General features: G+C 32.0%; 1 protein-coding gene across 1 annotated transcript; it reads right to left on the bottom strand.

The window, feature by feature from the left end:
- Positions 1 to 2866: 2866 nt before the first annotated feature.
- Positions 2867 to 3672, bottom strand: LOC133872007 (ethylene-responsive transcription factor ERF107-like). The gene has a single exon (XM_062309511.1). The coding sequence runs from the start codon at positions 3615 to 3617 to the stop codon at positions 2970 to 2972; it is 648 nt and encodes a 215-aa protein (XP_062165495.1). The 5' UTR covers positions 3618 to 3672; the 3' UTR covers positions 2867 to 2969.
- Positions 3673 to 13431: the final 9759 nt, after the last annotated feature.

The raw sequence follows: 13431 nt of genomic DNA on the forward strand, positions 1-13431 counted from the left end.
TAATAACAGTAAGACAAAATGATATTTAAATCTATTTCACTGTTGTTTCAACACAATTTTAACATCAAAGATTGGCTCGGGAAAGAAGAGGAGGAATAAAAGAAGAGAAATTATTGGGATTAGAATTTTATATAATTATTTGTTCAAATTTAAAGAGAATTCGGATAGGTAATTGTGAAAGACTACTTATGAAATTTATTTGGCCAAATATAAAATGGGCTGTCTAACCACTTATTCGGTTATGTGAGTCTTATAAGTAGTCTCTTACAATTATTTATCTAATTTTTTTTTAAAATTCAAATAAATAATTATAAAAACTCTTTAACCAAAATATTCTGTGGACTTCCTAAATCAAAGATTTGGTCCTTAAAATATGTGTTGAAGTCTAATGTTATTTGTCCATAAAATATTGATGATGTCCATATAAAAATAGTTGAGTGTTTTCAATGACACTGTTATAGGAATTCGAGTAATTTAACTTGTAATTAATTATTAATAATTTATAATACAAGTCAAAGATTTGTTCGGTAATTAACTTAGACGGCAAGTAAGGATAAGGGTAATATCGAACTAATTATCTTAAAACTTGATAGACTAAATTGAAAATATATATATATATATATCTAATTGCCATCCCAAAATTATCATAATGAACATTCTCAATCACTTTTGTGAAAAAGTCTGAAATATTTAAAATAATTTGCAGATAGTGGAGGAATTGTGCTACAATTCTAACCATGTACAGTACAACCCTGGGCCAAGGTTTTACTTGCTGTCACTTTTCCAGCCATCCTCATGAGCTCGACCATCAGTCCATCACCAACACTTATATTCCCTAAAGTCGTAGCCAGTGGGAATGGAGTACCATATTTGTACCCTCCACCCTTAGCTAGCTCTAGGTCACCTAACTCTTTGCCTCTACCGACAGATATTTTCAATAATTTTGTTGTCATAATTATTAACAATTCGAGCAATAAATTCAAAAAGAATTGATATAAGATTCAATTGCCCAAGAAAATTTTGAGACGTCCTTTCATTGCTTGAGTACTATCGGAATTAGTCGAAATCTGAATACATACAATTCTTTATTCTTTTTTTTTTCTTTTTTCTTTTTTTTTCTTTTTGTCTTATTGGCCCATTATTTTTATTTAATAGTTTAGCGTATTTATAGATTTAGGCCTAGCCTTTTTTTTAATACCTACCGATAGCACCTTTATTTCGTTTTATTTATTTATTTTCGAAAGAGAAATGTTTGATTTTCATTTTTTGTCAATCTCTCGTCCATCTCCGTACAAGAAATGAACAAATTCACCATTAAATATGTGAGACCAACGTGTGGTTCCACAAATTCAATTGTGGATTTGTAAAAAAGATGGACAAAAGATAATAGGATCATCTTCATTACTATATGATTTAAAGTTGGTGCATCTAATGGTGTACATGCTTTCACATATAATTTTTTTAAAAGACGTGCTAATATTGACTTTATATATATCATTAGACGCACCAACTTTAAATCTTGATCATGAAATTGATATTATTTATTTCAATTGAAAAATAAAGAATTCTATTCTGAACCCAAAAAAAAAATGAAATATATATATATATAACGGTTCTCTTTTCAAAATTCTTAGAAATAAAGTGCAACTTAAAAAATTCGTGTTAACTTCTTCAAATCAATAGTGTAATAACAGTAGGACAAAATGATATCTTTTCTGTTTTTTGGTACGTAGGACAAAATGATTTTTAAGTCTATGTCACTGTTGTTTCTACATAATTTTATCATCAAAGATTGACTTGGAAACGAAAAGGAGGAGTAAAAGAAGAGAAATTATTGGGATTAGGATTATTTGTCTAAATTTGAGAGAATTTAAACAAATAATTATGAGAGACCACTTATCTAATTAGATAAATTTTATAAGTAATTTCTTATAATTATCTGTTCGAATTATCTTCAACCAAATAATCATAGAAAATCGCGTACCAAAATATTTAGCCGACATCCACAATTTTTGATTGATTGTGGTCCTTAAATCATGTGTTGAAGTATGACGTTGTTTGTCCATAAGCTATTGATGATGTCTGTATAAATGGTTGAGCGTTTTCAATGAAATTGTTCTAGGAATTCGAGTAATTTGACTTGCAATTAATTATAATAATTTATAATACAAGTGAAAGATTTGTTCGGTAATTAACTTTGACGGCAAGTAAGGATAGGGGTAATATTACTAATTAATCTTAAAACTTGATACACCAAATTGAAAAAAATAAAAAAAAAAAATATATATATATATATATATATATATATATATAACATCTGATCTGATTGCCATCCCAAAATTATCATAATGAACATTCTCAATCACTTATGTGAAAAAGTCTGAAATATTTGAAATAATTTGCAGATAGTGGAGGAATTGTGCTACAATTCTAACCAAGTACAGTACAACCCTGGGCCATAGTTTTACTTCCCATCACTTTTCCAGCCATCCTAGTTAGCTTGACCATTACCAACCCCTTATATTCCCTAGAGTCGTAGCCAGTGGGAATGGAGTTCCATATTTGAACCCTCGCACCCATAGCTCATATGCCATAGCTAGCTTTGGGTCACCTAACTCTTTTTTAGGGGTAGAAATTTTCAACAATTTTATTGTCATAATTATTAATAGTTCGGACAATAAATTCAAAAAAACTAATATAAAATTTATTTGCTTAAGAAAATTTTGAGTTATTTATTTATTTGTCTGTGCAAATAGACGTTATATTAACTCTCTTATATTTGTTGTTTTATTAGTCGAAATATGAATACATACAGTTGTTGGAATCCACCACGTGGAGCTTCAAATGAACCTAAACATAATTAACATATTTAACTAAGTTTTACAAAAAAACACCGAAATACTCCAATAGCATATTAACACGTGGTGATCACCGGTTTTCGAGATAACCCTGACCGTTGGTCTGCATCATCAAGCACAGTACCCTCCTCCTTCCTCTTCCGCTTGATCCCAAACCATCCAACTCTCCACCGTCACTTCATCGGATTCCGGCACCGCCACTGCTCTCTTCTCTCTCCTCCTATTTCGTCCCCCAAATCCGTTCAGCGCAGGCTCGCCGGCCTCCAAAGGAAAGTTCAGTATGGCTTTACGACCCCTCATCTTGAAGGCAGCGCAGTCATAGGCCTTGGCAGCATCAACATCAGTGTCAAAGGTTCCAAGCCAAACCCGCCTTCCATTCCTGGTCGGGTCACGGATCTCCGCCGCGAACTTCCCCCACGGCCGGCGTCGAACCCCCCTGTAGTGCCTGCCCTGAGCGCCATAATCCGACACCTTCTGCTCGGACCCTTTAGCCGGCTCAGGTGATTCGGACCGGCTGGCTTTCTTCAGCAACTGTTCTGTTTCTTCGAAACTCGAGGCTTCGAATTCTGGGTCATGCCGGTTTGGGCCCGAAATGGGAGAGTGGGACTCAGATTCCGACGGGGGACTTCGAGGCTCAAGTTTAACGGGTTTAGAGGTAGCGACACAGAGGTTGTGGATAAAGGAATCCGTGGAGGTGAAGTCTCCGAGAAGGTGCTCTCGGATGAGCTCCAGGGCGGAGGATTCATCTGGCGTTGCCATCGTAGAGAAAAACAAAAAGGTAGATATTTGAATATTGTAAGATAAAAGGTATACTACTGGGGTTTATATAAATCTTTTTTGCTGCTTGCAAATTGCAATGGGCTAATATGGTCCTTTTTAGATTTCTTGTACAAATCCAAATAGTTGGAAATATCAAATATATATGTCAAAGGGAACGCATCTTTTCTGACGTGGGACTCCACCGGTCACCATAATTTATGTATAATAGCATAGCCTACACACAAACACTGTACAAGCAAATTGGGAGGAGATTTTCACAAGTTGTGTGGCATAATCTTATCCTTTCCCATTAATAAACATGTACTCCAGTCTCTCTCTCTCTCTCTCTCTCTCACAATTGAAATGAAAGCGAAGCACCCCCACACTGCAACAAAAAGGTAATCACAAGTTGGTACTTGTCATTTGTCTGCCTTACTTAGTATTATTATTATGATATAAATGAGTAAGAATAAGTACAAAATGCAAAGTAAGAAAGAAAATTCAATATTGAAAGCAGCACAGCCACCTCTCTCTAAAGGGATCCTCAAAAGCAGGAAACAACAATCCAAAATGACGTTAGCGAAGTTGATTGTAGCGGTCTATGATAGAAGTTTTTTGAGTATTAACAAAACAAAAGAGACCCATTTTAATTTTGCTTCTAAGCAGCGGCTTTCAAGTTGGTTTGAAACTTTTTCAATATTCTAATCGGGTTTTATTCAAAAACCCGAAAACCCACATCCAACCCAAACAAAAACCCGAATTTAAATATTTAAATGTCAATATTCAAATTCCATAATTATTTCAATCATTATCAACATTAATTTTCATAACACCAATCATTATACACAACTTTTCATACAATCTAATCATTTACTACAATTAAAAAGCATTTTTTTTCAATCTAAAAAATTTAACACTAATCATTATACACAACTTTTCATATAATCCAATTATTTTCAATCACTTCCTACCATTAAAAAACACTTTTTTTTTTTTTTTTCCAATCTCAAAAATTCAACACTCAAACACAAATTCAAAAAAAATTCTAAATTCTATTCAACATTTAAACACAAGATATTATTCTTATTCAAAAAATTCAACATCCAAACCAACCATAAGCTATGGCTATACGACAGTAGAAAAGACAGCATTTAGAGCAGATCGGGACATGAAACTTTTGTTGGACCAAGTCTGGGGCATGTAGCTGGCAAACAGATGCGATTGTTGGGGTACTAGTAATCTGCAACTTGTGTTGTAAGGGGGGGCCATGTAAGTTGTAACAAACTGATGAAACGATTATGTAAAGCTACGGGGAAGTGAAGAGAGACCAGATGCGAGCTATGAAAAGCTGTCCGTTACAACTGTGGAGCTCCGACATCATCCCACTTGACTGTGGAGCTCCGACATCATCAACTTGTGCGCACATAATGTTTACCCAAAGAAAAGGATATATAATGTTCAACTTGTGCGCACATGGTGAATAGGCTCTTCACATGGTGAATAGGTTTTTCACTATTCACACTATTCACTTCACAAAGAAATTTTTATTATTTTATTATTTTTATTATTTTTTCTTTCTCTCTTCTTTTTTTTTTTTCAAACAAAATAATATTTAAATGCAAGTAGAAAATAAAATAAAAAATCTGTTAGAGATAATTTAATAAAAGTATTAGTTAAAACAGAGAGTTGCATTTTTTCAATAGTTACTTTGGTTATTATTGCTGGAGTTGCTCTTACTATTTACACTAGAAGGAAAAAAAAATAAATAAATAAAATAAAATAAAATAAAATAAAATTCTATTTTACCTATTCTGCTGGAGATGCTCAAAATACGTTGTAGAGCCTATTAACTATTGTAACTAAATTGCATTTTTGCATTCTATAGCTTTTTTGTTGCTTTATAAATTGCATTATTGTAACTATTTACTGTTATTTTTAGTTGCTTTGTTTTCCTTTTTACATTATTGTTTTTTGTTACATTTTTAAAAAAAAATAAAAAAAATTGATCAAGTACTTTGTTTTTAGTTGCATTGCTTTCATAAATTTTGTAATTTTGCTAAAATATTGAATTTGTGCAACCCTCGTATGATGTAGCTCAAAGAATGTGTGGAAATTCAATATTTTATCTTTCATTGAATGTTGGCAAAAATATAATAAAAAAAGAATGATAAATAATATTTAAATGTAAGTAGATCAGAGTATAATAGAGAATATGTTAGAGAGAGTATAGAAAAAACAATAACTAAAATAGAGAGTTGTGCTTTTTCAATAACTACTTTAGCTATTATTGCTAGAAATGCTCTAATGTATCAACACAACGTAAGGTTTTAATACAACAAAATCACAAAAATTGAATAAAACGTCGAAATGGATGCATATGAATTTATATAAAATGAAAGAAAATAAAACACCAGCATACATGCAAACAATAAATATACAAAGTATTTTAAGATTAATTAACTAAACATAATAATTACAATATATATATATATATATATATATATATATAACTTCACTTAACGGTACCGAATTATAGGTCTATTTGACTTAACGGTACTGAATTTAAAAACATATCAATAGCAGGTATTTTGTTAGAATTTGCCGTTAAATCCTGCCAAAATTCTCAAAATACTCATGTGTTTAGTTTTTTAAAAAAATCTTATAAAATTTTTCAAAGATTCAAGTATTGGTATTTTTGTAAATTATGTCAAATTCTGACCAACACTTAAATTTTAATAATTTTTTTTTCTTAAAAAAAAAAAAAGATGAAAATTTTCAAAATTTTGACAAAATTTAACAACAAATCTTAAAAGAGCATTTGTAATTAAGACGTTTAAAAAATTAAATACTTAAATATAAAACGTTTTAAAACTCAGCACCTTTAAATTAAATAGGTCCATAATTTAATACCTTAAATGAAGTTCATCGATCCCTAGGTGTAGGCAATCATAACAAACTCAATCTTCTTGCGTGCAAGAAAAAGTAGACAAGGAGAAAGGCTCCCTCCACGTAGGTCCCATCAATGTGAGTGGGTCGTGAAATATGAAAGATTGATTGTCATATCTACCGTCGAATATAAGCAAACTAAATGATGGGGACATCTGAAAGTTTATGTCATATGCAAAAAACTATAATAAAAATAATAAAAAAGTTTGTCATATACACAATGACGTGGACCTTTCCTGGACACACAATTTCATACAAGGGCTGCCAGTGAACCTGATGCAATATTGAATATTTCTAATTTAGGACAGATCGGTTTATGTAAGAAACATCTAGCTAGCTTTAAACTATTAAGTAAAAATCAACAAATAAATATTAGTTTTTTAATGAGGGTCTACTGTCTAATCACTCCCTTGTTTTAAATATGTTTAATTTCAAAGTTTGCAAAAATTGCCTTTAATTCAACTAAGAGAATATCTTCAATAAGGATGAGCCATAAACCTTTAATTTTACAGTAACTAATTATAAGTGAACAAGTCATTAAAAATAAAAAAAATATAATAAACATGAAACTCGATTCGACTATGATGGCTTGACTGAGCCTCATAGACAGATGGTAGATGCCTCATGTGAGAGTACTTTTATGTTGAAGAGTGAGGATGATGCATGGACACTTTTTAAAAATCTGTCTGAAAATTCTTTACACCATTCATCATCCGGTCGTAGGACAAACGCTCAGAGTCAAACTCTTTATGAGGTATCCCAACCTTTGGACTTGAATGCCAAAGTTGATGCTTTGTCTAGAAAGTTAGATCAATTGTTAGCATCTGGTTTTGTTCCTGCGACTGCATCTCGTATACACACACACCACATGATGCATGTTCATTTTGTCCCGATCCATCACATCAGGCCGGAAATTGTCCTATTATTGGACAATCTTCTGAACCTCCTTTTGAGCAGATGAACGCAGTTTACTCTAGACCGGTTAGTGATCAGTTTAATAATTCTTATAACCCGGCCTTGAGAAACAATAGTAGTATGTGGTGGCCTAATGTTCCACAGTACAATGGACTGCAAAACCAAGCATATCAGTAGTTCAACAATCAATTTTACCATCTGCCACCTAATAGTCGTCCTCCCAACCCACAATAGCAATCAGCCCTTCCACCTCCTAGAAATTCTACATTTGAGGAAAATGTGTTGACCAGTCTCAGTAAATTTGAGTCTTAGATTCAAATTCTGAATTTTCACTCTCAGTCTATAGCAAAGCTATAAATCCAACTTGGACAACTAGCTAAGTCCTTTAATGAGAGAGAGATAAGGAAGTGTTTTAGTCCACCTGTTGCAAGTCCTATGAGTGAAGGGGTAGTCATTGATCCAAAGGTGGGAAAGACAAAGACTGAACCAATAGGGCAATCAGAAAAGTTAAAACTTGCCAAGGGCAAGGGAGTGCAAATTGATGCACCACATTCAAACACTCCCTTCCTTGAGACCCATTATAAACCCGAAGTGCCATATCCCCTAAGTCTCAAGGATCTGAATGGGTACGAAACGATAAATTTTGTTCAACCACTGCCAAACACAAATACATTCATTAGCAGTGAGTTTTGATGGGTCTGGTTGAAGACGTTAAACTTAGCGCTCTTGGGAGGCACCCTAAGTAACTCTATTCCATCGTTTATATTTCATTCTGTTGTTATTTTTAATCTTTCACTTTCTTTTTAGTTTTCTTTTTCAGGTTAAGTGTTCCTACCTCTAAGTTTGGGAGTATGCTTTGAGCCATACCTCCCCATTCAGGTTTTCTTTATCCCTTAACTATGCTTTCGTTTTGTACACATTTGGGACAATGTGTTGTTTTAAGTTTGGGAGTATAGAAGTACACTTAGTCTGAGTTTTGTAAAAAAAAAAAAATTCAAATTTCTTTATGAATATCTATGTTGTTTTGTAGAAATTAGTTGATTTATAATTGTGATTTATTTTTCATTGACAATTTTAAAATTTTGGACACATGATCACATAATTAGAGAGTCTAAGTCTGCTTAATTACTTTTGGCTATGAGATTCACTTGTTGAAATTTGAAAAATCATAACATACATTGGCATATTATTTGTGGGATATGTGCTTAAATAATACCTTGCATAAGGTTTTTAGTGTCTCGGAAAACCAAGATTACTCGTTAGATGGATGACGTGGGCATAGTTCATTTAAAAAAAAAACTTCATTGAGTAACCGGACCTCTTGCCTCATTAAACATTGAATGTTCGCGTCAAAATATGCAAGTAAATAATAAATAGTTAGTTGGACTTCGTAGTTCTTTTTTACTTGAGTTATTAAGCCCTTTGGGATGTTCTACATCTAGTGCCCTAAAGCTATCTGGTTTGGGAGTCACTGGCCTAACATTTGGTACATAGGTCATTTAGAAGCTTAAAAGAGTTGAGTATTGCACAACCATAATAATGTAAATAATATTAAAGTATGCATATGCCTTAGTTATTCTATCTAGCGAGAGATATAAAGAATTTTGAGACACTGGAGCATGTATGTAAGTTATATTTTTTGAAAGCCTCATAACTGCATGTTAATATCAAACTGCATCATTTTAACATGTGAGATCTTAGCTGGCCTTTTGTAAGCAAGTAGACTATGATTTTCTTAAATTGTGTGAAGATGAAATTTATTAGTTTAAAGTTGTTCAAGAATTATGAACCATTGTTTTGATGATACTTCTTTCTATTAGGTAACATGTATATTTTATAAAAATAATGTTTGTAGGTAGCATTTCTGCTAAACCTTCACGAGAATTCATTCGTCCACTAGGGTAGCCTAGGGGTTTAAAAGGCTTGTTGCATGTGCTAAATGCAATTGCGTTTCCCACGAAAGAGGATGTAGATTAGTTGTTTGTATTTTAATTTCTAGTTGTAATGCTAGAGACTAGCATTATGTAAGTTTGGGGGTGTGATAAGTCTTGAAATATTCTATTCAAGACCCCCTAATTTGCATTTTGTTAAACCTAGTTTGTGTTGTATATATAACGTTTTGTTGTAGTTATGTGTTTTGTCTTATTTTCAGGTCTTAGTTGAAATCTAGTTCAAAATACTTGAATTAGACCTGAAAATACATCAATGGCAATTTTGTCATTTCCAGAGTTCGAGATTGGTCCTGAAAAGATGAAAAATTGACCAAGGCAAATCGATCGATCGATTATTTCTTCAGTAAAGAAATCGATCGGTCGAAGAAAATCGATCGATCCAAAGTCGATTGATCGAACCTGGATATTTTCCGAGAAAATCTTAGGATGTTGACATGCTTTGTGTGGATGAAATTAATCCAATTTGAGCGGTTCACAGAGGATGTCGACACTATTTTGTGCAGCCAAAAATTGTTCTTTGATGTCCTCTTTTGTAAATTAAATCTCTATATATATGAGATTAGGGTTTTAGGTTAGTTTTTATGCATCTTTTGGGAATTTCGGATTTGCTCAGGTGTATCACTTAATTTTTAGTGTTTTTCATTTCCTTTAATGCACGTTTTCTGGCCTTAGTTCCAAAGAGCTTGTCTCCTTTCTTTTTCTTCCTTGTTCTTCATGTTCTAGCTTAGGTTTTATTTTCTTTTGTAATTCGAATTTTATGATTTTAATCTAGTTGTTTTTAGTTCATTGTCTTCTTGTTCTTTTACTGTTTTTCTTAGATTTCATGCATAGATTAGATTCAATTATGCGTAGCTAATTTAGTTCTTAGGATTTGATCAAAATCCTATCCAAAAACCATGAAGTGTTCTTGAGGTTCTTAGGATTTTCTTGAGATGTTTGATGATTGTTAAGGGCTAGAGGATCTCAAAACCCATGCTAAAAGGTTTTGTTTTCAAGATTCCAATCTAATTATTCATAAAAAATAGTTGAACTTGTCTATGAGTTTTCTTAGATTTCTTGAGTAAAACCAACGTTCTTGGAAATAAGAACGATGTCTTTTGCAATAGTTCTAATTTGACATGATTTATGTTTACCTATTAGAGTCACCTTATAGGGTATACTGAGGAATACCGGTCGTTTCACACATTTGGTAGTTTAAACCGTTTTTCAATTATAGTGTAACTTTTACGTGATGTGATCGGTGTGAAACTAGATACCTTATCATTGTGGCCTAATTATGGTTCGTTTGGGTATTGAATTTTTAGAATTAGAATTGAATTCTTATTCTAATTGCGAATTTCGAGGCAAAAAGTTGTGTTTAGGTGTTGAATTTTTAGATTAGAAAATATTATTTTTAATGGTAAGAAATGATTGGAAATTTGAAAAGTTGTGTATAATGATTGGTATTGTGAAAAGTTATGTGAAATAATGATTTAAATAATAATGATTTAATTAAAAAATAAATAATTTTTCTTTTTAAAAGAAAAAACAAAATTAAAATTAAAATTAAAATTAAAAAAAAAAAAAACCGGCAGCCACCCCCAGTGGTCGGGGAGGCCACGCGGCCTTCCCCAAGTGGTTGGGGAAGGCGCGCTGCCACCCAAAGGTGGCCGCGCGGCCACCCCCAGTTGTCGAGGGAGGCTGCGCGGCCACCCCCAGTGGTCGGGGATGGCTTCGCGGCCATCCCCAAGTGTCACTGCCACCCCCTTTGAGGGGTGGCTGCCAACCGGCAGCCACCCTGCCTTTTTTTTTTTTTTTTTTTTAAAAAAAAAAAAAAAGTTATTATTTTTTTAAAAAAATTAAAAAAAAAATTTATTATTATTTTTTTTAAAAAAAAAAGTTGTTATTATTTTATTAAGTAAATGCGGGTCCCACGCACTGTACGTGGGTCCCAGTCATCATTGAAGGTAGAATTGGATTCAGAGAAGAATAAGTTTTCTTCTCTGTATCCAAACCAACCATTAGGGTTTTCATATATTATGTATACTTATTAGGATGTGTTATAGAGTAATAAGCTAGAGAGCATTAATCACTCCACACCTTTGGTAGAGTAAACGTTTTTCAATTGTAGTTTAAATCTTTACGTGGAGTTGTTTAATGTAAAACTAGGTGCTTTATGATTACGTCTTAACTAAAGTATTTTCATGTCGAGGTCGTCGTAATGGTTGACGCCCATTACGCGCTCATATCATGCATGTTAGGAAGATCCATATAGACTTTAAGCATTTCATTGGTTGAGGATTAGATGAGATCAATACCCTAAGTTTCTTTTAAGTTTGTTTTTAATTTCCACTTTTCTTTATTTTACTTGTTGTAGCTTCAATTCTACAACCTTTACTTTTATTTTTACTCTTAAGTTAAGTTAAATACACTCGTTAGATATCCTATTACGCAAAACAACCCATAATCTATGTGGTTTGATCACCCTTACTATAGTACAATCGATACGTACTATTGCATGTTAGGAAGATCCATATAGATTTTAAGCATTTCATTGGTTGAGGAATAGATGAGATCAATATCCTAAGTTTCTTTTAAGTTTGGTTTCAATTTTCGCTTTTCTTTACTTTACTTGTTGTAGCTTCAATTCTACAACCTTTGCTTTTATTTTTACTCTTAAGTTAAGTTAAATACACTCTTTAGATATCCTATTACGCAAAATAACCCATAATCTCTGTGGTTCGATCACCCTTACTATAGTACAATCGATACGTACTATTGCGAGTGATAAACTTATAAATTTAAAATCCACGTAATCGGTTAGTCGACTACCATTCACATTTTGGTGCTTCTTTGCATTCCGAAAGAAATCGGATTATTGTAACTAAATTGCATTATTGCATTCTGGAGCTTTTTTGTTGCTTTATAAATTGCATTATTGTAACTATTTACTGTTATTTGTAGTTGCTTTGTTTCCTTTTTGCATTATTGTTTTTCGTTTCTTTTTTTGTTTTGTTTTTTAAAAAGTAAAAATTGATTAATTACTTTGTTTTTAGTTGCATTGCTTTCATAAATTGTGGAATTTTGCTAGAATATTGAACTTATGTAACACACGATTTAGCTCAAAGAATGTGTAAAAATTTAATATTTTTTCTTTCATTTAGTGTTGGCAAAAATATAATAAAAAAAGAATGAGAAAAAATATTTAAATGTAAGTAGATCAGAGTAGAATAGATAATATGTTGAAGAGAGTATAAAAAAACAATAACTAAAATAGAGAATTATGCTTTTTCAATAACTACTTTAGCTATTATTGCTATAAATGCTCTAAGGTATCAACACACCGTAAGGTTTTAATACAACAAAATCACAAAAATTGCATAAAACGTAGAAATGGATACATATGAATTTATATAAAATGAAAGAAAATAAAATAGGAGCATACATGCAAACAATAAATATACAAAGTATTTTAAGATTAATTAACTAAACATAATAATTACAATATATATATAACTTCACTTAAGGGTATCGAATTATAGGCATATTTGACTTAAGAGTATTTAATTTAAAAACATTGCAATAACAGGTATTCTGTTAGAATTTGCCGTTAAATCCTGTCAAAATTCTCAAAATACTCATGTGTTTAGTTTTTTAAAAAAAATTTATAAAATTTTTCAAAGATTCAGGTATTAGTATTTTTGTAAATTACGTTAAATTCTGACCAACACCTAAATCCTATCAAAAAAATTTTTTTCTTAAAAAGAAATAAGGAAATTTTGAAAATTTTGACAAAATTTAACAGCAAATCTTAAAAGAGTATTTGTAATTGAGATGTTTAAAAAAGTAGATACTCAAATTTAAAACGTTTTAAAACCCAATACTTTTAAATCAAATAGATCCATAATTTAAGAGATTTGATTGTTGAACTACATGGGCACAATACCCGTTCACATGAGGGTGGAGCCCACTCTCATGTAAAGGGGTATTGTGCCTCTAACGTGACCATGTAGTAAATCTAA

The sequence above is a fragment of the Alnus glutinosa genome, chromosome 6, assembly GCF_958979055.1.
Source record: "Alnus glutinosa chromosome 6, dhAlnGlut1.1, whole genome shotgun sequence".
Classification (NCBI taxonomy): domain Eukaryota; kingdom Viridiplantae; phylum Streptophyta; class Magnoliopsida; order Fagales; family Betulaceae; genus Alnus; species Alnus glutinosa.

Coding starts and splice junctions, on each gene's coding strand:
- LOC133872007 (XM_062309511.1), bottom strand. CDS start 3,617: ATGGCAACGCCAGATGAATCCTCCGCCCTGGAGCTCATCCGAGAGCAC.